At 38.6% G+C, this 27,500-nt stretch overlaps 2 protein-coding genes across 6 annotated transcripts in view; one reads left to right on the top strand and one right to left on the bottom strand.

Annotated features, from left to right (window-relative positions):
* Positions 1-7,555, bottom strand: part of dennd1a (DENN/MADD domain containing 1A) — a 35,561-nt gene extending 28,006 nt beyond the window's left edge. For all 4 annotated transcript variants that reach the window (XM_067574251.1, XM_067574253.1, XM_067574252.1 and 1 more), the window contains exons 1-2: positions 7,409-7,555; positions 4,887-4,951 (exon numbers count right to left, since the gene is read on the bottom strand). In XM_067574251.1, the coding sequence (XP_067430352.1) occupies positions 4,887-4,951; positions 7,409-7,425 (82 nt within the window). In that variant the 5' untranslated portion in view covers positions 7,426-7,555. The remainder of the gene's footprint in view (positions 1-4,886; positions 4,952-7,408) is intronic.
* nek6 (NIMA-related kinase 6) overlaps positions 1-27,500 on the top strand; it is a 41,196-nt gene that overhangs the window by 774 nt on the left and 12,922 nt on the right. Inside the window, exons 1-6 of one of the 2 annotated variants that reach the window (XM_067574256.1) lie at positions 10,057-10,392; positions 23,839-23,939; positions 25,629-25,769; positions 26,535-26,597; positions 26,850-26,960; positions 27,100-27,208. In XM_067574256.1, the coding sequence (XP_067430357.1) occupies positions 23,862-23,939; positions 25,629-25,769; positions 26,535-26,597; positions 26,850-26,960; positions 27,100-27,208 (502 nt within the window). In that variant the 5' untranslated portion in view covers positions 10,057-10,392; positions 23,839-23,861. Of the gene's footprint in view, positions 1-10,056; positions 10,393-23,838; positions 23,940-25,628; positions 25,770-26,534; positions 26,598-26,849; positions 26,961-27,099; positions 27,209-27,500 lie in introns of those variants that run through there. The other variant, XM_067574255.1, reaches the window with a different exon arrangement.

The raw sequence follows: 27,500 nt of genomic DNA, 5'->3' as shown, positions 1-27,500 counted from the left end.
TGTTACAGCAGCACAGCAATGCCTGTGATATTATAATACATGTTCAACTATAACAGATTTAATGTCTGCATACTTCTGGACATGTAGTGCATGTGCTGCTTTAAATTAAAAATGGTTGAATCAGAACAGATTATTATATCATTTCTTTACTCATTTCGGAAAATTCTACGGTCAGTGCAGAGGCGGTTCATTTTTATTTTGTGAGTCTGCCATGTGTGTTGTTGCATGTTCCCTCCAGCAGGTGAACTCTTGCTGACTGTCACATGAGACAACAAGGGAAAATGTTCCACAAAGTTTTAGAAATGCAAGGAATGTTCGGCTAAAATGACTAAAATCATGCATACTTATGAAGGTGAGATGATCCTCCACATATCAAACTGTTGTGCATAATTGTCATTGATTTATTCCAATCAGTTATTCCTTCAGTTCAATATAAACTAAAGCGGGCTGAAGTGAATGTGTAAAGCTCTTCTGTCAAGCAGAATGAAACAAAATGCAATCATGGCCAAAATATTTCAGCTTTAAAAACAGCAGAAGAAGTCAGATTGAGGGAGATTTCTGTATCAGAGCGATAGATATGACGCTTTTTAAGACTGAACAGGAAATGATAAAAGCGCCAGACTCCAACAGGAAGAAATTCTTAGAAATACACCCGACAGCCTCTCCTCAGTACCCAGGAAATAAGCCACACAATGCAGACTTAAAAAAGCCTCAAGTACAGTAAAGCAATGTCTACTTGTGACACCTCGTTACAGTTTGTGTATGTCTAGGAGTGGTGAGCAACTCTACCACAGAGTGATTTTAAACTGCTCAGACTGTTTCATTTGAATAATGACCATAAGAGGTAAAACAGGACATGTTTAGGACAAAGACTGTACCAAGGGGGAACTGCTAGCCAAACTCCATCTTCAGTGCAGTATAAACACATTGCCAGGTTTTAGCTCTGTCCTCCACATTCACACTGCATTCATTTTTTGGCACCTTGGGGGCAGTGCACCAATACTGACAATCAATTTAAAAAAATAGATATAGATATGGTAAATGTGTTAGCAAAGTGTTGCCTCTTTACACATCCAGCAGACATAGAGCAACATTAGCGTTCATTTGGAGTGTTTGTAAGTCTGATATTCTCTCTCATTTTAACTCCTGAGAAAAATATCTCACTCTTCAGCAGTTTGTCCGTGTCTGTCTGCTGTTTGGTGCTGGGCAGATAGTGTACAGTGGGTTTATCAGAAAAGAGAGAGGATACAACGCTCTGTAGAGCTGAGCAGAACTGTAATGTGGTGACTTTTCATGTGACACATCAGTAATGTGACCTTTCACATTACAGTCATTTGATCCATTGTTCATTTAAAAATATTAAATAGAGCAGCATTGACAAAACCCTGGGGGATGTTCAGATTGGTGACTAGCTTGCTAACTAATGAGATACACCATGTAAAAAAAAAACTAATCTACAACTACTTTTTCTAATCTCTCTTTTCAGACCTAAAAACAACACAAAAGTATCACATGACATTACATTTGTCTCCTAGCTTATTGGTTAACTGCAGAGAATATTTTTGACTGGTTATGCATGTTGGTCTATAGGTTAATTTGCATGCACACTCCGCTAATGGCAAGACAATTATATGTCCACAACATCAGATATTCGTTTTGAATTGATAAACTACCGGTGTGAAACCGACTTAAACACGGAGTGTTGCATTATGGGTTGTTTTTAGCATTAATGTTGCTAGGCTATTGAGTGTCTTAAAGTCTGTTTATAGTGAGTGTGTTAGCGTCAGTCAGCACTAAAAGTGTTTTGTTAGTCCAGTTTAGCCTGCAGGAGCTTCTGAAAGCGTTCTGAAGAGTGTTTTTCTGCATCGGAGGAAATAAATTCATGAAAACGAGTCCAAAGCGTCTTCCAACGTCTCTACTGCAGAAATGGAACATGTCAAGCTGCCAAATACCACTGTGACAGATGATAAGGAGCCCAAAAAGACAAACAGGCAGTCATATTAATGCTAATCGTTAAAAATAATTTTTGACTGCTTACAAGAGCCTGGCAGGAGAGTGAATAAGTATGTAACTATACTATGATAACATAAACAGCTGTAATCAGGGTCGCCTTTTATTTGTATTATCATTAACATTCGTATAGTATGCCATCGAGGGCTACTGTGACTAAACACATTGAAAAAGACTTTGAGGAGAAGAACGATGAGCTAAAAGTCAAGATAGCTCTGACCACTGACTACTGGACAGCTCTCACAAACCAACACTACATCACAACTTTTCTTAAAAATTAACCAGTTAGTTACTGTTTAATGGATATCAGTCTTTTGAAAGCAAAATTAATCGAAATTGACATCCCTATTCAAGACCTACACATCAAGATCTACATTACAGAAATGAACATATCATAAAAAAGGGAAAAGTCAAAGGCGCAAAATAAATAAGTACATAATGGTTGTCCATTCGGCATTAAGACAAAGGAATTCATTGACTGTTCCTTCCAGAACCGTCTTTGGACATGACACAGTATAGAACCGATCACAATGTTTGTTTATATATAATAACTTCCAGGTACAAAACCCCTAATTATTATTCTTATGTCCCTTGAGGTTATATATTAAAATGTTGCTTATGTAGGCTATAAATCTAGATATCTGAACAAAAAACAGATAAATGAAAATGTATCTATGAGGAAGACAAATACATAAATAAATAATCCTAACCAAGAAACAATCCTAGATAGAGTCTGACAAGAAAAAAAGACCTTTTTATTACAGTATAAACTAAAAGCAAATACTAAAAAAAAGGAACCCTAACCCAAATTTACAAAGAAAAAAAAAGTTAGCTTAGAAAGAAAATAAGAAAGAAAAAAAGACCCACATATAGATTCACTGTGTCTGCATTACCCTTAACAAAACCTTAACATTACTGTGCCCTGGACCCTGGAAATGGATCCACCTGTGACTACACACACATAGTTCTACTCACAACCATGTTGTCACTTGAAGGTCCTGAAAAAGCTGATTGTTAATATAGAGTTTGTCCATTATCAGCCAAACTGTTGTTTTCTTTTTTGCTGCTCTTCATTATGAGTACAGAGTTTTTGACGTCTTTCCAGTATTGTTTGTGGATATTATTCATGTATTGCATGATGTTCATGATTGCACAATCATGTAAGGTTTGTTGTCTTTAACTCGTTTCCCGGTCTGAGCACATACTGTCGCTCTTTGAAGCTTTCACTACAACTGGTTGCAGCTTCTTTGGATCTTTTTTGCCAAGTCAATGCACTCTCTCAAAGTTCATTTCCCCAACTTTGGCTTCAGGTATTTTTAGCTTCTCATTCAGAAACTGTTTCAGTGTGGGCACCGTTGTTTGATATGATTCACCCTCACCTTCTTGAATGGTAAATTATTGTGTATGCTTTGGCACCACAAGCATGTGCTTTTTGGAAATTTTCTGTGGTTGGTTTTCTGTGGTCGCTCAAAAGTTAGCGTTTTCTTCTTTCAGCTCCTCAATTAGTCCGTTACTGTAATTAACAGCATTCTTCAGGTTGCCTACGTCTATTAGTAACTCTTCTAAAATATCACATTTTTAAGACATTCATGGATAGACACCAACATAGGCTTGTGTAGCCTACATATTGTGCATCTCTCTAAGCATATCCGGTGGTTGACTCATTGAGACCTTTCTAGATTATCATACACTTTTATGGGAACAATCACATTTTAAAGTTCCATTAAAAAATCCAGCAGCTGAGATTAATAGTTCAGGGACTAGGGTAGTGAGACAAACACTCACTCCTCTACCTGATTCGCCATCTTCCCCCTCTTTTTTCTTAAAAAAATGACTCAAAATGATGAATCAATTATCAAAATAGTTGGCGATTAATTTAATAGTTGGAAACTAATCAATTAATCATGCAGCTCTACACATCATAATTGTTGAACTGCAAAAAAATCTATTTCCTAACATGTCAGACAGTTACTATAAGCACAGCTGGGGAAACTTCTGGAATCATGCTGTTAACCAAACTACTACAGAATAACAATCACTAGTGTTAATGACAACTGCCACTTACTACAATGTAGGTCTTTCAACCTACATTTCAAATACATTTTTACCTGTGCGCTGAAAAAACGAGATAATACACATCATTCACACAAGTTCTATACGGGCTCAGCTTTGTGTAGATGTTCCTGCGGACCCAACACGTCCTCCACACTGACATGATGTCTTGGTAAATTTAGTAAAACATCCATTTCCACAGCACGAATTATACCACATCAGGTGTTCCACTTTGCTTTTTCCCCCAAACCATGAATGAAACTCACCACATCCTCCAGAATTTTCACATTTTAAGTCTTGCAGCCTTCCCTTCATTATTAGATTTTAATGTGATAAAACACCAGGAAGTGGTGAGTTTTATTGACTGCAGCTAGGCGGTACAGCGTTCAGCCGCAGGGTTGGGCGGAGGTGTGAGGGGGGTTGTGGGCGTGTTTATTTGTGCTCTAGAACATAACCGCTGTGAAACAATCAGAAAATAACATTTTATGAGGACCTGAGTCTGTTGTTGTAATTAGTCTTAACATTAAATTTACCATGTGAGCTGTTGTAGTAAGCTACAAGTAGGCTACCTGACCTTTATTAGCAACCAGCCTTTATTTGTTCATGCTGGCCATGACCCTGGCTATTATTTGAGACTCTGCCATTATTTAAATACTGACTTTTATGTGATAATTTACAGCATTAAAGGTCAGGAAATTTAATACGTCTATTCATACATTCCAGCATGTCTTTACACACATGAGAGGCCTTGTTTGTTGTGTTTATTACTGACAATAAATGAGAAATAAAATGATTAGCTGGGCCCACAGCCTTCAGAGACTTACCAGAGCTTTGTGTGCCTGGATGGTCCACCTCCATATAGACCTCAAAAGTGGACTCAGGGCTCTCCCTGGAACAGAAGAAAACAGCTTAAGATTGTGTTCTTTGCAAAATTTCTGAGTAAGTAAGTGAGCACAGTCATCATGTATGCAAGCCTTCACTGAAAAACAGGATTTTGAGTTTATTTCCACCTTACTAACAGGTAGGGGTGTGCATGAATCCAAATGGATTATTTGGCAAAGCACAAATAGTGGGTTTCTTACGAACAATTATTTTATACAAATATTTTAAAAATGATTTGTTTTTTGGGATGAAAAAAAACCATGTTAAATACTAGCACGCAGATCGGTTACACAGCTATCTCAGCAAGCAGTTTTAAACTGTCTAATTTTAGATTTTAAGGCCAATCACACAAGTCTTTTCAGTGGTATAGTAGTATAAGGTTTGGTAAAGTACTATCTTGTGTACTATGTATTCTGAGCTTCAATAAGAAAAAGAGAAAGAAAAAGAAAAAGAGAGAGAGAGCAGTGGTTGTCGAGTGAGTTAGAAAGTGAATAAAGAGAGTGAGTGGCGCTGAAGAGAACAAAGTCATGAATCTGAGAAATAAAACATTTTAAATTTCTAAATCACACAAGGTCCCAAAATAATACTACTCCCACAGTATTTTCCACCTTTGTCTTTCTCTGGTGAATAGTTAGAGATAGTGTGTGAAAAGGCCTTGAGACTTCTGTGGAGGTCAGCGGGCTGCATAACATTGGTATTTATTTTTCAAATAACCATTAATGTGGCTATTCCAGAGATTTGTACTTGCAGTGTTGTACATGACTGGCCTGCCGCTGTCCTTTCAGCACCACAGCTCAGTGTGCTGCAGGACAAAGTGACTTCTGTCACATAGGTGGAGCTACGTGGGTGAGGATGAACAATACTGATGTGCGCCGACCTGTCTTCTAATATACCTCTTTGTAACTTCAAGAATGGCAAAAATGACAAAACTTCAATGGTTCCAGGTTCTCAAATATGAGACTCTGCTGCTTCTGCTTGACCTTACATTATAGTAAATTGAATATGTTTGGGTTTTGGACTGTCAGTCAGACAAAACAAGACATATGCAAACATCCCTATGCAGTCTGGGAAACTGGGACTTTTCACATTTTTTTACAGTTTTATAGACCAAACACTTAACTTAACTGGCAGATTAATAAAAATAATGAAAATAATTGCAGCCCAAGTTTTACTGATTAGTTGAACAACAGAAATTAAATTGGCAACTATTTTGGTAATCGATTACTCATTGAAGTCATTTTTCTAGCAAAAATGCCAGAAATTCCCTCGTTCCAGCTTCTTACATATTAATATTTGCTACTTCCATGATATTTGGTTTTTCCAGGATGTTGTGATCAGCATTTTTCACAATTTTTATTACATTTTAATATCATTATTTATTTACAATTTTATACACCAACATATTATTTGATTAATCTTAAAAATAATCAGCAGATGAAACGATAATGAAAATAATTGTTAGTTGAAGCCCTATACCATACTGATACAGATGTAAACATTCCACTCATAGTTTAAGGTCTGTATGAATGAGAAATAACACAAACAAACAAACAAAGTGTATTAGTTCTAAATAACTGTGAATTCAGGTGGAATTTAACAGTGATGTCATTATAAATACATTTACTTATCAAATGAATATGTGCAGGATATATAAACTTTAATATTTAGTTTATTTTAGGTGCATTGACTTAGGAAATTCTTAGTCAACTTAGGCTAGATCCACATAAAGTGTCAGTGCATCATAATAAATACATCTCATATTATTCAAATATGGATTTATGCTCGCCACAGTGAGACACTGGATTGGTTCACCAACAAAACACAAAACCTGTCATTGTCAGTGTGAAGAAATCCTAATACGAATAGGATTCTAATCAACTAATTATTTCTATCAAAGTGTATGACTATGATGGTACAGATGTGAAAATCGTGACTGATAACTAAAAGCTCATTCTTCAGAAATACACAATAAAAAAAACTGACTAAAAGGTCTTAGTTGACCAAAAAGTAATAAATCATAGCCCAATATTTACAGAGGAGTGACATTAGGATACAGGAAAGCACAAAGCTATCAGTCAGTCTACAGCAATTGTGTTGTGCACTTTAGTCTTGGACACTGGCATCCGGTTTTGGAAGAGAATCTGCCTCAGTTATACATGTTTACACTAGCTGAACATACAGAAGCATGACCCTAACTCACTGTTCTCAGCTTGTGCCCGGAAAGCTTCGCCCTGACGTGTTTTATCAGCTTGTGAATGACTAGTAGACCTCAAACCAATACTAGACCTTTCATATGCTTTGTTTTTCTGGGTCCAGTGGAGTACCGCCAGTGTTTTTAGCCTGTGTCGCAACAAGTCAGGGCCTCGCACTGGACTGTATCTTCCCCAATGACTCACTGGAACACAGCTATTAGAGCAGCCGGCTGCTAACAGCCGCAGTTAAACCAGCAGGAAAACATTCTTACTTGATTCGGGACCCCATCCTTATTTCTCAGCCCGCCGTCGCTGACAGCAGATTACAGTGCGCAGACGCGTCTGTCCGGAGGTGTTTTTCTGATGCTAACCTGTCACACATACAGCGCTGTACAACGCCATGGTCCGTCTGCACCATGGGGTCTACACACGTAGATCACGCTCTGCGTCGCTCTGAACTCTGGGGGTTGTAGTTCGACTGTAGAAGACATGTAAGTCTGTGATACTGAGAATTCTGCTGCCACAAACTACAGCTTCCACAATACGTGTCGTATATAACGCACGGGTCGCGTGATAAGATATATCGGCTGATATGGTCGATATCGTGGATGTGTTAAGTCGATATAGTAACTCTTATTTACCTTTTGGCACAGCTATATCTAACGGAATACATTAGTTATATATATATGCACCACTGAAGTTTAATGGCTAAAATATTTACTTACTTCACAGTCATGTCATAGCCTAAATAACTGAAAATTTTGATGTCTTTAATATTGTCTTTAATACATCAAAATTTGACAACTTTCTTTACAGACAAAAAGAAAAATTATTTAGTTACTGATGACACCGAAATTGTATTAATTGTCATTGTTGGTTAAATATAAATTTTAAAAAGGTTTTATTTTTAAAACAGAAATGCACAGAAAGCATGCCCCTTAAAACAATACTGATGATGAAGTATACACAGAATTTTTTTTTTATTAAATGTTGTCATCTGTGATAAATTTCTTTCAATCAACAAAAACTTTTTCTGCTGTCTTGTTTCCGTTTGTTGTCCAACACAGATTATGACATACACAAGCTGAGGTGTGCATTTCGAAATGTACGTTGGTGTTGTCACTGATCAGACTATTTCCACACCAGCTTTACACCAAAGTTTAAAGTTAAACATAATGATAGGTTGCTAAAACCTCAATATGCCCCCAAATATTTTATTACTTCAAAAACATTTCAATGACATCATATGCATACAATACAATATTGTGCCCACAAAAACAATGTTATTGCCATACAGACAATTAATACATGATATATCGCAATCCAATATACAGTAAAATGTCAGCTTCAGTGCCTCTAGTGAAAGCATGAACAGCATTCTTCCAAAACATATTTCCTCATTTGGTGTGGTGGTGATGGTGATGGTGGAGAACACTGTCTGTGAGCCATAGAAATACCTGTATGGAGCATCTGCATTCATAATATCTCCTCCATTAATTTATTCAGCTTTTTCTTATTATTTGTCAGCATGTCTATATCTGTACATAGAGACAGTCTTTTCAATTCAAAGACAGCAATATGAACACAAACACCATAACAGCCATAAACTGGCAAAATGCTGAATTGCTACAGATGACAACAGATCAGAGTTCAAATAAAGCAATAAAAGAATGTACCTCAGCCTCAGAATGACATGTCCACATATAATTAGATTATCAGCTGATGCATTAAGGTATTGGCTCTTACTGACTCATTGATGTCTACGCAATATTTTTAAGATGTATATAGTCAATGTGCTAATGTATATAGTGTTAGGTAGTTTCATGTAAAACAGCGGAAACATCATACTTGATAAGATTATCCTATGTTTTTATAGTTTTGTAACTAGTGACATGTTTGATATTTAATAAAGATATTGCCCCTTATGTGGTGAAGTAGATGTACAAGGTAACATTTAATGTAAGTACTTTACACATACTTTAATACTGTACTTAAATACAGAGCAAGGGCTATTCCATTAAATTGGAATAGCACCCATTTTGCATATCAAAGTGTGTGTCCAGGTGTTGGTGCTATAGTCCTATGTGTAAAAAGTAGTAAATAAAAAAGAAAAGCTTTTTGTGTCTCCAGAGGGAGCTGTGTGAAATCTGATAAATCACCCCAAGTGTTATCACATGAGTCAGTGTGGATTGGGGCTGAAGACTGTTTGAAGACTAAGTTTGAAAATGAAAAAAAAAAAAAAAATCTGGGGGTTTGGAGCTAGAAAGACGTGAGATTAGCAGACCTCTGTAGCCCACTTCACATCTCTGCTGGAGGCTAAAAGCTCCAGGCTACTAGCATAACACACCCCAATCTGGTTGTATGGATGTAGGTTCAAAGTGCTACACATAGGTTTTTAGATTTGGTGCTCTTAAAGAGTAACTTAACAACAGCTGAAAATCGTGTTTTTGCTGATCTCTAGTGGTTTAATTTGCTGCAGGGTGAGTCAGTACACTGTGACATCACTTTTGCACACTTCAGACTATGTACATCCAACCACACTATCAACAGGGCAACTTTCAAACAGAGAGGGCAGTGTTTCAGCTTGGTGTTGTGCTACCCTGTAAATATGACAATTTTATGCCAAGAAAAACGAAGAAAAAATACAGAAATTAATGATGCAAATGTTTTACTGATTTACTTTTAGGGGAAAAAAAGCTTTTAGACCATCAGTAAAGAAACGATGAGATGAAAAAGTGCAGTAAATGAATGACACATCTTACAAAAAAGAGTAAATAATTAAATGAGTCAAACATTGAATAAGTATCCACTATAATAGAATTTTTTGCTCTTCTGTACCTATGCTTTTCTTATACTTTCTGTCACGTGTGTAAACTCTCATATCATATATCATCAAGCACTGGCTCCATCCCAAACAACAGGGCGGAGTGAAGCTAGAGGGAGCCTTGACGTTTGACCTACTTTTCAACAAACACTTGTCACAAGCTCACCATCGCTTCCCTGCGTAGAGGTTGGACACTTTAAAGTTTCCCTCCTCTCATTCAGTAAGTTGTCAGTAAACTCCGTGGACCAGCCTGCGTGGCAGCAGCGGCACAAACCGCAGAGACGCAGAGAGGAGGACTCGGGGAACGGAGGAGGGGTCCGTCTGTCTGTCTGTCTGTCGATGCGAGGAGTTGCACAATAACACGGACCCATGTAACTTGGAGAAACTGTTCAGAGCTTTCGAGTAAGCGGGACGTTATTGACTCCTCTTCAGGTAAGACATGAAGCGCTCATAATAAACAACTGTCTCTAAGCTATTGGTGACGCGTTTAAAAAACAGTAAGCATGGAGAGTTTATACAGTTAATTGTTTGTATCGCACAAAACGCCTCACCGACCAGGCTACAGTCTGTTTACTCATTTTGGAAAGCTACAAAACTTTCTTTAGTTAGCACATACCTTGCTAGCAACCACGTTAACGTTAGCCGTCTACTCTGAGCGACCATATGGAAATGATATTTACCCGCTGCCTCGGACGGAAACGAGGCTACATTGATTCTTGCTATCTGGTTTTAATGTGTTTTTCGCAATGTTTAACAAAGAGCTTTACGGTATGTAGCCTGGGCTATGTTATGCCAACACAGAAAACTACAATAATTACTCTACACAAACAAAATATTAAGCTAACATTAAGGCAGAATTCCAGTTCCAGCCACATTGTGCATTTACATGTGGCCAACGCTCGGTTGCTGTCAGTCTAACTCCGTAAATGCTGATGTTTATTTCAACATATTCCAACCATTGAGATATTAATTTCCTCTACGTAGTCTATTATTTCATAATAGGAAACTTCTGCAACATTATGCTTCTGCAGGTTCTGAGATATTCAGATTTAGAATATTACTAACACGTAATTACAACGCAGTGCCACTTGCTCACTTATTTCTTTCCCTGGTTAGTTTATCAGGTATTGGATGTGGTCTCTGGTGTAGAATGTGATAATATACCATGTAAAACAACATGTAGAGACCAGGGTGATTTTGCACCAGTGTACACAGACACACCTTTTAGCAAGGAAACCCGCATGTTGACATGGTACATTTTTACATGCCGCATGGAAGCAGAGCGCTGTGTTTGTGTTTGTGGGTATAAATGAACATTACATGCATTACATGAACAAATCCACAATCAGCAGGGTGGGGGCTGGGTGTGGAGTGGGTGGTGTTGAAGGGGTGGTTGCTGGTGGTTATGAGGATGCCTGGGCATCCAAGGTCAAATAAGTGGCTAAAATTAGTCACGTGCCAGCTGTGACAGGGAGCCAGTGTCCTGTGTGTGACTGGGAGGGCTGGTTAGTATCCACCCAGCAGGAAGCCATGTCTTCACACATCCTCGCTGAATATCTGCCAATGCTTCGCCATTATATTCTCTGCCATTCTGACCTTTTGAGATTCGGAAGAAGTTGGAAAAATCCAACTTGAGTTGTTTTTGGCAGGACGATTATAAACCGTAGATTTTGGTGCCTACTTTCTGTCAGACTGCCACAGGAGGTGAACGTGAGGAGGTTTAATGCCTCCACTCTCCAGAACAATTGCAACCAGGGGTGTGAATCTTTGGGATTCTCACGGTTTGATTCGATTTAGATTTAGATTCTTGGCTGTCCGATTTGATTTGGAATCAATTCTCGATTGAATGAATAGAAAAAGGGGCAATATTTAATAGCTCTTTTAACAGCCAGTATGAACAGGAGGAATGATTACAGCAAGGAAAACCTCTTTCACTGTTCATATTGGCATCTGACTGTTTTAAGAGACGCTTGGAAAAATTGTGAGCCTGTCCTTTAAGTTATAGTTTTTAGCACATAGCCAGGAGAAGTGAGCTCAGTGTATCAGTGGTAGCTATCAATGTTTGTAATATAACAAAATAACAATGCTGACTTGTGGGGAATTAATTTGCTCAAACTTAAAGCCAAATCAAGACAACAGTTTGATTCACAGATGAATCAGTCAGATGAATGATGAATCAGCATTTTGTGTTTCCAAATAACAACTTAAGAAAACATCATGTTAATAGAGTTGCTGTGTAGTGTCAGTACCTGTATTAAAAGATCTGGATGTCCTTAAGTTTACATTTGGATTTTTTAAAAATATTTATTTTTAAAACTATTGATCAGAACAGTAGTTCATGTAGATACAGGTTACCAGTTTGTTCTGCCTCCTTCATGATGCCTGGGCCGCTTCTCTGTGTTTGTCTTTCCTCCTTCATCACTTCTTTACTTTCTCCTTGTTTTACATCCTTCTTCCTCAATTCTGTCTCCTCTCTCCTACTTCATTCACTAGCTCTGAAATGTAAAAAGCTTCCTTTTAAAGATCTGACAGAGAGTCAAGCAGAATTTGAACTCACTCTGTGGTCTTTTGTCTTTCATTATTATTTGATGCTGCACATGTCAGTTAATGTCATATATGATCCTCTGAACTCTGATTTATTCGTCTGTCTCATGAAAACAGCTCCAGTCTGCCTGCTAGCTTCAGCATGGAGAGTTGGTTTGTTTTAAACAGTCATCTAGCAGGAGCTGGTGCTGGTTTGTTGGTCCATGTTAACAATAACAGCTGTCTCTGTGTCTCATACAAGGTTACAGTGTTCAAATGGTGAACAAAACGAGCGCTCCTAGAAGCTGCGACAAACTGCAGTAGGTGGCTAAACGGCATTTACGTGTGTGTAGCACTCCTGCTATCCTGCTAGTATAACTTACATTTGTTTTTATTTGTTTCTTTTGGGAGGGGTGAGGGTCAGGCAGTGGTAGGGGAAACACTGCACATAACATGAAGACAAGTTTGTTTGTTTTTTTATGACTTTTACCTTGTCCGGTGGGGCAAGTAAATTTCTCCTTTACTTGCCCTTTTAAAAAATCCACTTGTCCTGGACAAGCAGACAAGACTTAATGTGGAGCCCTGGTGAACCTATCCTTTAATATATCAATTAATGATATACTTACTAATTTAGCCTATTTGTTTATAGATTCATTAATTAATTTGTAAAACCTTTTATTAATTCCTGTTTTTATTATCCAACTAAACAATAGATAATGAAATGCTTTATGACTATTTACTTGACTCTTCTGGTCCTCCACAGCTGTGATGTTAAAAGATAAAACTGATCTGAAAGGAAGTTGAAAGACTAAGAGATGACTAACAAAAGAGATATTTTGGTGCAAAGAACAAGGAACTTAGTTGTGAATGTGGTCTGTTTGAAGGAGGTTCTAAAATCTAAAAAGACTGGGTGGCTTTGTGAAGCAAAAGGCAGCTTGCATACATGGTATGTATGCATGATAAAATCAGTTCATCAAATAATTGTTTTAGTCGTTTTTAAGCAAAAATGCCAAACCTTTGCTGATAGCTCTAACATGTGACGATGTAATGCTTTTCTTTGTGATACATGATAGTAAACTGATTATCTTTGGGTTTTGGACTGTTGGACAGAACAAGACATTTGACACTATCTTCTGTAATGTTGTAGACAAATCAATTAATGGAAAGAAAAATCCACATATAAATAGATAATCAAAATCATTGTTAGATGTGTAAATAATTGTTTAATGCAATTTCATGTGATGATCCTCAATTTATTGTTTATTGAATGTTTGCCATTATGTTACTGTAGATCGGGGTGCAAATTGTCAAATTTGCCGTTTTGAATCCTAAATAGGTCACTTGTGTGAGTGGTGTTGATCCAATGAGTTTTTGAAATTGGGAGGTTGTTGAGAGAGAGACACACACACAGAACTTCCCTTTCATTACCCATCTTATTTGTGGAGTTTGATGGTGTAAAAATAACTGAGAGCTGCATCAACCAGATGTTGTTCTACGCAAATTGTAACACCCACAAGCCAATGTGATTGTTTACCATGTGCACGGATATCTAAACACACAGCATTGCTCAACTTTAGCTCATAGTTCCAAGTGACAGATCAAATATCGGAAGTTCACATGATGGAATAACAATGGAGACTAGTGTTTTTGTTGTTGAATGTTCAATCAGTGAACAGGAGTTAACATAAATGATGGACAGATAGATGACGGTTTGCTACAGGTGGTAGCTGGCCGGCTAACGTTTAGCCAGCATTAACTGAGCAGCTGCTTCTGTTAAAGATGTTGGTTTAGTGTTAGAGCCTCTGATACCTAAACTGCACAGGCGCCAGACAACAACAACAGTTTTTACAATTTTATGCGTTCATCAACATGACTGCCTCAGTGAACAGATCAAGGTATGCTGTGACTGGTGCATTTATTTTACAGTTTGTGCAGTCCCTACGGGGGGTCAAACACAACTGCATACTGCTGCTAATCTACACAACATTTTCTGACAGTTAGAACACACGTTCCTCTTCTTCTGCATTATCGGTTAATATATTTTTAATCATTTAAATTATTAACAGCAATTAACTGATAATCGATTAATCATTGGCATCCCTACATTATATGCTCTCTGTGTGGATGTAACTGGAGCACCGACCCCTGGTTTGTTATTCTGGTTAAAGTGGGAAGCAGCAGCGGGTCTGTCAGGCAGCTGAGTGAAGTGGAGCCTGCGGAGGAAGCACCAGGACCAGACAGTGGAAGACAAGGCAACAAATCGCTCATATCGGCAGAAACGTTCATTTCAGGCTGATTCCGATATTTCGATTTAAAGCCTTTATCAGTCGATACTGGTGACATGCCGATATTATCATGCATCCTTAATTTGTAAGCTCACTTAACTTTTCTTGTCTAACAAACTGCGTTAAAGTTAAAGATGAAATACATGATGATTTCAGATTTATTGATGACATTCGCTCAACACAGGCAATCTCTAAAACAGGATGCATGATAAGGCTGTTATACAGACATCCTGCAGCTGAAAAGAAGATCCATCATTAAGTCACCTTTGCTTCTTTACACTGAACCATAGAAAGCCAGCATAATGCCAACCCTGTGTTTGCTTTTACATAGCATGCCGGCATTCAGGATTCAGAGGCGTGATGTGTAACACAACAGCGTCAGCTCCTTGTCCTGCCGAGCCGGCTGTCCCTTTTACACAGATGATGCAGCTCAGTGACCCCCCCCCCCCCCCCCCCTATGTCCATACCTTTTATACAGAACAGAGTGACAGTGTAAAAGGGGCTAAAGTTATAGTGCAAAATAAGCCAAACATTTGAACTTCATTCACTCTTGATGCCATTTTTGCGGCCATTTTTCTTTCTGGAAAGATGGCAGAAGACTAACTTTGCATGTTTAAATTGGTTCAGATGATCTTTCTGACTTTCTGTTATACCAGCAGAGGCAGGAGAGGATGAAGTTTAATACTCAGGGTAGTTAAAATCTCGCAATCGACTGGTTGGCAGCCATGGTATAATGAGTGTATAGTATGACTATGACGTTTAATGTCCTTTTACAGTTCTATTTTTTTTTATCACTTTGTGAATACCGTTAAAACCGTGAGCTACATTCTGACCTAAAAACAGCTAACTTTACATGCAACAACCATCAGTCATAAAATGGATGAATTTAATATAAGCTTTGATTTTCATGGAGGTCTGACTATGGAGCAGTGGATATAGCAGTGCTTGTCTCTGGGGAAAAAATCCACCTCCAGGGCCCAAAAGACAGCATGCAGACCTTTTTATAAGAGGAGAAAGATGACCTGGAAAAAAACATAACAAAATTGATATAGTTAAACAGACTAAATGGGCTGTGAAATGCTTTGAGGACTGATATCAATAGAAAAGTGTCATTTTGTATTTCAAGACGTCATCAAAGCGCCATGTTAATGATATTTTGCAAGATGTGAGAAACAGTGAAGGCGAAATGTATGCTCCAAGCAGCTTCATTGGTCTCTGAGCTGGCCCAAGGCGTTACCTCAACGACCCACCACTCAGTGCCTTAAAAGATAACAAAACAATGTATTCACTGGGGTTGTGAAGAATGGACTTGACAAAATGATACACCATGCCTCTATTACTGAGAACGACTTCAACACTGGTTGAAGTCCAGCCCTGGATCCCAACATCCCGGACAGACTGGTAAAGAAAGTGTGGTGTGATGTCCAGTTGGGGAATCAAGGAGAATCAGCAGCTGAAACCCAGCTCATTCGTCAGCAAAATGGATGAAAACGGCTTTAAGTATGCAACTTTATTGTTTCACAAGCACACAAAAAAATCACTGTAACATACAGGAAAGGAAAAAAGAAAGCTGAAGAGGGTTCATGTATGGAAAGACTGGTGATGTGCTCTGCCCCGTTGCTTCATTGGAGAAGTACCTGTCCTGCCTGCCCTCTGATGCACCAGTGATGCAGACGATGTTTGGTAAGTAGCATTAGTCTTGTTGTAGTGTATCTTTAGGTTAGTCAATGTTAATGTCGGCTAACGTTACCACCAATGGGCATGAACCACCTTGCAAAAATGTTGCCCACAATCTGCAAGCAAGCAGAGACGACGCAGAGCTGCACAAACCACTGTCTCCGCAGCACCATGGTGCAAAAGCTTACGGGTGCAGGCACAAATGAAGCAAGAGAGACAATGTCCATAAGCGGGCACAAATGTGAGAGCTCTCTCCAGAACTATTGGTGACCGAAGCTCGGGGACCAGAGAAGGTGGAGCAGCATCCTCACTGCACCAAGCAATGCATCTCCTAACACAAGTAGCAGGCCTAATGTTATTGCAAACACTTTGCAACATGACCCCAGTGATGTTGGACAATTCTTCCACGAGTGTACAACTAATGTGAACACTCAAATTAATGTGAATAAATAAACTGGTTAGATTGCTGACTAGCTTGAACGTTAGCTTAAAAGTTTGCTAACATTGCATACCAACCACAGGCAGCCAGGAGCTACTTTCTTGTAAATGATTCTTGTAATGTAATTGTTATTTAATAAAACTGTTTTTATTGGATTGTGTCTGTAATTTCTGTATTGTGATATTTGGTAACCGTTTTATAAAAGCAATATCTGGTATATTGTGATTATATCACAGCGAAGGTGGCTGTCAGTGCCAGCGCCCCTTCGCTGTGATATAGTCACAATAGACCCCAGCCAGTCATGAGATAGTGCTTAATTATAATGGTCAAATCTTCTGTGTCCTTTCTTTAAATTGTGGTTCAAATGATCAACCAAGTTATTTCTAACTTGCCTTTCTGTTATGTCAGCCGAAGCAGGAGAGGATGAAATTAAGCACTGAACAGCTGCATGTCTTTTGAAATGAAACAGACGACTGAGATATATTCTTCACTAGAATACAGTTAGATGGAAGTGTTGTTAAGTGCTACAATGTGTGTTTAGTGCTGACGTCCAGTGCTCCACTCTGCTAATGTTGTGCATGTGTTATGTACTCTGTCCAGGTACTGCACAGTACACAAACTGATTTGAATCTGTGAATAGATTCACAATCAAGAAGAGGAAAAGAGTAATACATTCTCATGTGAACTGAAGTGTTTGTAAACTAGCTAGAGGGAGGTTATCACTCTGGTTTGTGGGTTTGAATGAACACTGACAGATGAAGAGTCCTGACAAAGCAGAGCAGAGATCACTGATTGTATTTTGGAGTCAGACAGAATTGAGAAGGCAGGAAATTGAAGTAAAACACTCACTCTGTTTTGTCTGGTGGGTGTATGGGTATAGACAAAGTGTGTGTAATAAGAGGTTACCTGAGTGATATAACCTCTAACGTATGCATATTTGCTTTTTATTTCTATATACATCTATTTTTTTAGTCCAGTTGGTTTGATTCACTGCAGAAGTGAATGTTTGTTTTGCTGGTTGACATCCTCTCTTTGATTCATGTGTTTCACCTGGGAACTCTGCAGTAAAATGTCTACTTAAATGTCTTACTTTGACTTAATGGAATGCTGTCTGACCCTTTGTAATGTTAAGAATCTCCCTCATTCTGATTGGTTGGGAATGTTTCTAGCATTCTTAAGATGTTCAGGGCTGTTTTTCATAATGACAGAGGAAGAGGAAACAGCTGTGTTGGTTCAAATTGACATTATGTCTCAAATTAGGATCAATAGCACAAGGTCAGAAGAAATTAAAAGAGGCAAGCAGCATGTCTGGAAAGCACCTCTCAGGTTCTGTCTTTAGTCACTATATTTTCCTGCTATTTCCTGTAAGAAACAAGGAAAAACGCCTCGGCTCTCCAACTCCTTGATGCCAAGATAGGCATCAAGGATTTGAAGATGGGAGATTTTTTACAATATAAAATAATATCTCAAAAATCACATACAGAATCATTAATCAAAACTATAATAAGAAACATCTAATAAGTTAAAAGCCATCAAATAATAAAGGTATTCTGTGGAGTTTTTGACCACAGCATGGAGCAGTGTTTTCATGAGTGCATCCCTGTTTTGTTTGTATCGTACACATGCATGAGCGCCAGCACACGGGTGATTCGATACACTGTCCTGCCAATGGTTTCCACTCATCTACTGTTGGCAGTAATGCACCAAGAATGTGCAACAACAACAAAGACAGGGAAGAAGAGGTAAACATGGATGTAAACAATGCATGTTTCAAAATTCAAAAGAAAAATAAGAATTTGGCTTTTCAGTTGTTTTTTGAGGAAGGAAATACACGTAGCATGTGATTAGACCTCAAAGATACACACAGTGTGTTTTGGTGAGAAACACTGAATGTATGTGAATATTATGTTTACAAGATGAGTCCATAACACACCTTAAAGAAGGCCTTCATCATTGCAGACTCTATTATACGTCACAATATCAGAGGCAGATGAAACCCCCAGATTCCGAAAGCAGTGACATAAATTTTCTTGAAGATACCACTGTTTTCCATTTGACTGTACACATGAAAAGTGACAGAGGTACTGTGGGTGCATTAAAGATGAAAACAAGAGATTGAGAGGGAAGTTCAAACCCTGCCTACTTTCACATTTGCACAAGTTAGAAAATCCCCTCTCTGCCAACAGAAAGAGGGTTTCAGATGCTGTTCAGACGATACTTTTTTGAATAATACTGAGGCCTTAATTGCAACTTTAGCTTGTTTCCAAAGCAGGAACTTTTCTTGGGGCACTGGAACCATTTCAGGAACTTAGGAACCTTGTCTGCATTTGGACCAGTTGAGATGCTTCATTCATTCAGGAAGGGAAGCACTGGCTGCCAGTAGTATCTACATTCAGGTTGGGGACATGAATTTTGCAGTAATAAATAACCATCAAACACTCAGCATATTGTATTATTTTGGAGATGGGTATTCTCAAGTTTTCAGTCTCTCGCAACCTCTGCAGGTCTCTTTCGCTTCCATTCATTACGTCCATTCAAACATTACAGTCACGCCAAAGTCATTTTTTAACCTTTTAATTTGTCTTATCCTCATGGTTGTTCAGATGCAGTGGTAATACAAACAGGAATGTGTAGAAGGTAGAGTTAGGTACCAAACTCTGTACTTTTAAGGGTACCAACCAAATTACATCGGTACTACAGAGTAGCGATTCACATTAGATCAATCGGTCATTTCGGTAGTTAGTGCGACCCTGAGTGCAGCTCATTCCGCGGGACTGAGAGTGAGCACAGCCTCAAAAGAAGTTTTAAGAACACACATTTACTGACCGAAGCTTCTCACACAAAAGCTACAACACTGACAGGAGCACAAACCGGCAGATACAAAGAGATGCGATGGATCCTTTTTGCTAGTCTGCATGGCAGCTAGCAGCTAGTTAGCATGGGTAGCATCGTTAGCATAGCCGTGCCATGCTGTGTGTAGCCTATAGACTATAAAAATAAAGTGTAGCTGCAGTGCTCCTGGTTTAACAGCACCGTGCTGGGCAGGTGACAGGTGTGTTTACAGTGTATGTATGCTCTGAAAGATGTCATGGCGCGGATATAAAATCACAGCTGATGGACTGTTAGCTTAGCACACTAATCTTATATAAACATGGACATTCATATGTTTACATATGGTCTCTCTGTATTACTTTGTTATTACAGAGAGAGTAAAGCACTGAAAAAAGGTAGGCCTATCAGTTCAAATGTGAACGGTACCCAACCCTAGTAGGAGGGACTTTTAGTTCCTCTGGTTCAATAGTTCCTTGAACTGTTTGGTCAGAAATGGCGACTAAAATATGTCAGTGCTTCAACAGGATGGAGGTTAAGGAACTATTTCTGTTAATGCAGCACCACACACTGAAGAAACACACTCAATCTTCTCACTAAGCCATTCTTATCCTTTAAACATTGTTTAAAAGCCAGGCATGGTATAAGAACAGGGAGGCTCGCAGACCACAGAGTCACTGGATTAGAAAAAAAAATCATAAAACTGAGATATTTGTTTACAGCAGAGTTGCTTCTTTTTAGGGTGTGAGTTATTTTTATACAGGCCTCCACTCTAGACCTGCTGTAAAGTCAGGCAGGTCCATCACCTAAGTCATGGCATGAGGCCCAGTTGGCATTTCTAACATTTTAATGGTTAGTGGAGCTAAGGTGAGCGCAAGTTAGCACATGTATTCTCGGCTAAATACTTAAAGCTGACTCATCAGAGATGGGGGGTTGAAGAATAAATCTTGTAATGTTTTAAGTCAGAGAGCGAGTTTCAACATGACCCAGCTTAGACACTTTAGCAGCCATTTGTGGTCAGAACAAGTAATTAATAGTTCAGTACTTGGCAATGGTGACTGCAGGGAATCAAATGAGGTTGTGTCTTCAGTAAAGGCCTTTACTTTGTCTTTAGTTGAATACAGTTGGAGAGAGGAGGCACAAGATCATGCTCAGATGACTCAGCTAGTCACAAGAAAAGCTAAGAGGACACATTGATGTAGCAACTCACCAGCTCATTCCCCCAGCAAGCTTAAACTCCACTGCAGAGAAGAGCGTTCAGAACTGATTTGTGTGTGTGTGTGTGTGTGTTTTGTGATCAGCAATTTATTATGTAGTTGAGCATTTACAATGATGCATTTATTAATTTTGTATTTTATATACTCTGTGTAAACATACACAGAAAGTGCTCAAACAATAGTGATGGCACACCAGTCAATAGAATGCAGTTAATGACAGGCTTAAGTAACCCACCAAAAAGGAAAAACAACATTAACTTTGCTTGAGTATGGTTACTGTGTTGCTATAATCCTGTGTACAGAATCATGAATTGTTATCCAGACCTCCTGAATGACTGAACACTTAAGTGTCCTCCTCCTGGCACCATTCATCATCTGTAAATGTAACATTTAAGTATTTTCCCATACTAACTATAAAGTGGTGCATTTTATAGATTTTATTATCAAGTGAAGATATCTTCATGACCAAGTCTGAAAATAGACAGTTACTGATCAAGAACTTTAATCTTAGGAGGGGCAACATTCACTCCAAATGTACTGTATGTAATAAGACTTTGTATGAATGGAGAATTACCAATACTGATGTGTGTATGTAGTATTTGGTTTCTGTTTATTATATGTATTTTGTATTGTGCTATCACAAGGGTATGGAAGTACCTAACAGGCAAGGAGCCACAGCACATGAATAGCTGTTGCTTAGTAGAACCCAACCAATACATCAGCAAGGCTGATATCATTGGCCAGTTTTAGCAGTAGTTGACATACGTATTTTTGTTTCTTTTAGAGACAGTGTCTCCATTACCTAGTTTTTTCCACCAGAGAGCTCTGACAAGTTTATTCTTAATCTATAAAATGTCTCACTCATAGCCTGTATATAAAGATGGGTGTAGCAAGGTGTGACATCACCCATTGGTTTGCATGGGAGTCAGTTTGAAGCTCAGAGTTGCAGCTTATGGTTGGCGCCATCTTTTCCGTTTGGAGTCAGGACCTTCCAAATAAGTAGTGTGGGATGTTGCCTTTCACACTCTGGAAACAAGTCCCACTACCTTGGACCTAAGCTAACACTAGCTTACTGGGAACACCAAGCGGTGCACACTTGGGCTAACATTAGCTACTTTAACTAAATTATACTAACATGGCAGGTATAGTTATCAAGTAACATTAAACTTAAATACGAAATATCGTGACAATAGTCCAACTTAGTGCGAGCCCTGGAGCTGGGGAGAGCATCAGGTGAGCCAGCTGTCAATCAATGCCCACACAGCAGACATCAAAGCTATTATAAATCTTAAAATCTTATTAATGGAGCAATGATTTTCAAAATGACCACCAGCACACTTATTGCAGGACCAAAATTTAGCAAGTGAGACCATAATGACAGATTTAAAAAAATGATTGAATCCGTTGGAGCCAGCATCTAGTGGCCGTTGGTGGTATTACACTTTAAATGACCTCTGCATTGGCTTCAGCCTCAAGTCGTGGTAGTTGCAGGGTTTCCACCAGTGTATTGCAAGCCTGGCGGCCCGCCGGGACTGAGTTGACCCACTGCCAGTCCTAAGCAACGGGGGCTGCCCGCGTCAAATTCAAAATCTTGATGCTTGCTTACAAAACAGCAACTAACTCACTATGCTCTGCCAATAAAAGGCGCCTGGTACCACAGCAGGGCCCTAAGTCACTAGCTAGACTCTTCTCTTCTGTAGTTCCCTGGTGGTGGAACGAGTTACCAAACTCTATTCGATCTGCAGTGGCCCTCTTGATCTTTAAGAAAAAGCTAAAGATCCAGCTCTTTTGCAAACACCTCTGCACCTGATGGACTTGTAAAATAAAATAAGATTTAAAAAAAAAACTTATCCTGCAGTGCACATCCTTGCCTCTGTGCACTGCCTGTTGGCACTTATGTCCTATTGGGCCTGAGCTTAGCTTCATGGCACTTATTTGTGTTGTTCTCTCCTGACTAGATCCTTGCTAGTGTTGTTTTAACTCTCGTGTATGTCACTTTGGATAAGAGCATCTGCTAAATGAAATTGTAAACTGTGTAGACATGAAGGTCCTTGGCTGGGAGTCAACCATTGGACTTTGCATTTATGTGGTAATTAACCTTTAGGCCGCTGGGATGCCCAACATTGACATATTAACTCCTTGTTAAAGAAAAATTCTGGTTTATTTGATATATGATTGATCACACATTGATCACAGGTAAAGTCAGAAGTTACATCCTGTGGTATTCTTGCAAACTCAGCAACACTGTTGTATTTTCCCATGTCTGTTTAAACCTAGATCCAGATGCAGATCCAGATACAGATCTTGAACACATGTAGACAGTCCTGCAGGCAAGGTGGATTTGTGCACTCTCTCTGAGCATTCTGGTTATGTTTCGACATCAGCTCACATGCTGGAGTTCTGAGCAGCTCTGGCTGGAATATTATGATCATTGTGGAACAGCCATTAAGCTTTGTGTTACTAATTTCATTAAATAAAATGAGGATTCAGGGAGATTTTACAGATGAGCTTACCCAGTCAGTGATAGGAATATCAAATACTGACTAGTGTCTATGTTCTTGTTACTGAATTGTAATGTTGCAGATGTCAGCACATGCACATTCCTTTACACTAATACTTCATACACACAGTTTCCACAATCAGTCATCATGTAAGTTTAAGTTTGAGCATGAAAGCAAAATTGTTATAATTCAGACAATGTAACCTATGCAGACTACATGCAGCCTGTTGTCCTTAAAACATGTCACCTTGCTTTCATGCTTTATCTTTCACCTGCCTCTTATCACTTAAGTTGTACATTGTGTTTTTATGCTCTGCAACGTCAAATGTTCTGGAACTGTGCAAATATGCAGAATAAATCCAGATTTTAACTGTTATCTTTTTTGATATGTTTTTGATATGTTTACAGTTGTACGTGGGTGTGATGCCACCATGGAGGCACAGAACAACAACCAGCCAACTTTAGACAACCACAACAATATCTACAAGATACCTGGTCAAGAGGATCAGGTACGACATCTGGTACAGGACGTAGGACATTATCAGACAGGTTCAAAATAACTAGCGTCTAGAGAAAAAGATAAATGTTCTAAATCATGTTATGTCTATTGTATCTCCTGATTTCCATTACATAGGTGTAAATACAACTGCTAGTGAGGTTTGCTACCCCCTCTCTTCTAAATTCTGATAGTTTTAGGGCTCAAACATGCTGTTCATATGTTTGAGAACAGCTGGAGGAATGAGCTAAGTTAGCATATACTGAGATCAGTGCTCACACTTCACCATACACTATATGGAAATGCACAGTGCCCTTACAAATCTTTTACGACATTGAATCAGAGTGGATGTAATTACAGTTTTTTTCTGGTCATCATTCTCATGAAGCTACCACCGGCAGCAGGTTAGCTTAGCTTAGCACAAAGACTGGAAACAGCTCACCTGGCTTTGTAAATAAACAAAAAGTTAAAAAAAACAAGTTGTGGCTTTATGTGGGATTATGTGTCATCGGATAACACCCCGTACAACCACAACAAAATATAGAGTGTTAATCAGTGAGCTTTAGAGGTACTGATAGGTGGATTTTATTACTTTTGGATGGAGCCAGGTTAGCCATTTTCCCTGTTTCCAGTCTTAATGTTATGACAAGAAAGTGAACAAGTATATTTCCCATAATGTCAAACTGTTCCTTTAATGGTAAATCTCTACATATAGATCTGTCTGTATCAGCTTTGGACATCTAGACGATGCAGTGTTTTTCCCATTATTAAAAAAAACCCCACAAACTCCTCTAAGTTGCATAAGTCCGGCCACAAATATTCAATACTCAGATGTTTAGAGATGTTGATGATCATTCGGTGATGAAGTAATTGCTGTTAAGAATTTGATCCATCAAGAATATATTAACTGGCAGTGTACAAAGTTGTCACGACTGAATTTGTGCTTCAGTTTGTGTTCCATCCCAGCAGCTGGCCCTAAATACAAGCACCTGTCACTGTGTAGATATGTTCATATTCCTAAATAAAAGCTAGGAAGAGTATGTTGTCAGGAGATCAGCGCAATCCAAACCAATTAATAGCTAGGTTTCCATCCAAATGTAGCGAAACATTTTAACTGAACTTCCAGAAAATCTGCAAATTAATGTGTTTTCACATTCAGTGCTGTTATGCACTTATTTGGAGTTGGGACACTAGTCGAGATAAACAGCTGGTGGTGCTAATTCTCCAGTCAGTGCCATTAAACCATTGCAGAAGAAGAGGGCACAACAAGATGACGTCATTAAAAGAGTGATAGTCAAGAGCAAAAACAAGATGGAAATAAGACATTGCTGTTTGTTGCATGTATTAATCTGAGGAATGTTATAGTCTCCTCATCGATGTTTAAGTCACATGCTAAATGTACGTCATCATTTATTTGCCAAGTTTGTTTCCATTTACTTTGTCGCATATTGCGTTCATCAGTACATCGCTTATTTTGAGATTTTTTTCAAACCTACAGCTTTTCAACTCAGATTTTTTTTAATGCGCAGATAAACAATACAAATAAAAACAGGAAACACACCTAATAAACAGTGTCAGTGTTTGACTGTAGTCTGACTCATGATTAAAAGCCACAAGTAAGAAAGCAAGATTTATTAGATGCAGCTAAGCTCTATAATGCTCTTAAATGTTCAACCTTTGAATATGGTGTTTTCTTGTACAGAAAAACATGCCAAGCTGTAAGTACTGCTGCACTCTGTCAAACTTTCGGATTGAGAAGAAGATAGGTCGGGGCCAGTTCAGCGAGGTCTACAAAGCCACATACCTGCTGGAGGGACAGCTGGTTGCACTCAAGAAAGTCCAGGTACTTTGCCACTTCAGGACTACTGCTTTGAATATTCATATAGATTCACAGTCAAGGTGGCTTGATCACACTAATATGTCTCAATTGGCCAATTTAATATTGTATATATTTTACGTATCAAGTACATTTGACCACTGGTGACAAACCTGGTGGTAAAACCTTGAACCTGACCGATATACATTGGCGTGGTTGACAGTATTCACCAATTTTTGCTCATTACAGATATATAGGAAGCAGCATATATGTCAGTACAGAATATCATATTTAGAAACAATGTCACCATTACATAGTTTGTTCACTAGAGAGCACTGACAAGTTGATTTTTACACTGTACAATGTCTCACTCACTACATGTCTTGGTTACAATTTTATTTAACATTTTTTAACATCCAAATTTAGGGGATTCCACAGAAATCCAGTATCAGAGTCCACTTGTCCACTTAATGTAGTTCAGTTTACTGATACCGGTAGTAGTAGTAGTATTAGAAGTAGTTGTGGTAGTAGTAGCAGTAGTAGTAGTAATTTAAAAAATCTGATAATCTGATATATATATTAGTTTTTTAACATAAACACAACATAAAACATTTTTTCTAACAACATTCTTTAAATTTGTTTTTTAAATTATTGTTACTAAGATGTTGCGCTTGAGACATTTAAAGTGTAAAAGTCAACTTGTCAGCGCTCTCTGGTGGACAACTATGTAACGGAAACACTGTTTCTAAATGACCTACGAAACATTTATATTTACTTATGTTGTCACTGCAGATCTTTGAGATGATGGATGCCAAGGCTCGCCAGGACTGCATCAAAGAGATCGATCTGTTGAAGGTAAAGTTGATCAACCACAGCCACTATTTTCAGTAGCTCAGTGAGGAAATCAATTATTTTCCAGCATTGTTTTACATGAAAGTCTGAGGACAAGGGCAAATACTGAGACTGCATTTGAATGTGTATTTGATTTTTCTTTTTTGAAGCTCTATTTGCCCACACTATTGCATGAGCTCAGCTGTACTTGTTGATTGTCAGAGCTGTTGTATGCTGTGTTAAACTAAACATGTTTCTCCTTTTTGTCCACTGCAGCAGCTGAATCACCCCAACGTAATCAAATACTTAGACTCCTTTATTGAAGACAATGAGCTCAACATTGTTCTGGAGCTGGCAGATGCTGGAGATCTGTCCCAGATGATAAAGGTCAGGAATTACCACAAAGTCCTCTGGGACAGTGCACAGATACTGTACGCAGGAAAGTGGTCAAAACCCAACAGACATTACATCCAGAAATAAAAGATAAGTTGATTACTAGTGTGTAAGCATGTTATCTTCTGTTCAGTACTTCAAGAAGAAGAGGCGGCTCATCCCAGAAAGGACTATATGGAAATATTTTGTGCAGCTCTGCAGCGCTCTGGAGCACATGCATTCACGTAGAGTAATGCACCGTGGTAAACAACTCCTCCCAGATTTACTCACCCTTCTCTTTGTCGTCACTTATACCATGCACACTGTATCATCGTCTACTGATATATTTAATCCTGTCATTCGTCCTTCTACTCTAACCAAGCCATCCTTTCACTTAATGTGTTTACCATCACAGTTTTTTACAGTTGGTCATATGCATGGTTCAATACTGAGTCCACATCTTCGAAACTCCTTCACACAGTCAACTTTACCAACACGCTAGAGGGCACAGCAGTTATTTTTTCAAAGCAAATCCTTCCAGCGGATATGAACACA

This window comes from Thunnus thynnus, chromosome 19 (assembly GCF_963924715.1).
Source record: "Thunnus thynnus chromosome 19, fThuThy2.1, whole genome shotgun sequence".
Classification (NCBI taxonomy): domain Eukaryota; kingdom Metazoa; phylum Chordata; class Actinopteri; order Scombriformes; family Scombridae; genus Thunnus; species Thunnus thynnus.
Note: the sequence above shows the minus strand (reverse complement) of the source record. Positions and strands in the feature narration are given on the sequence as shown.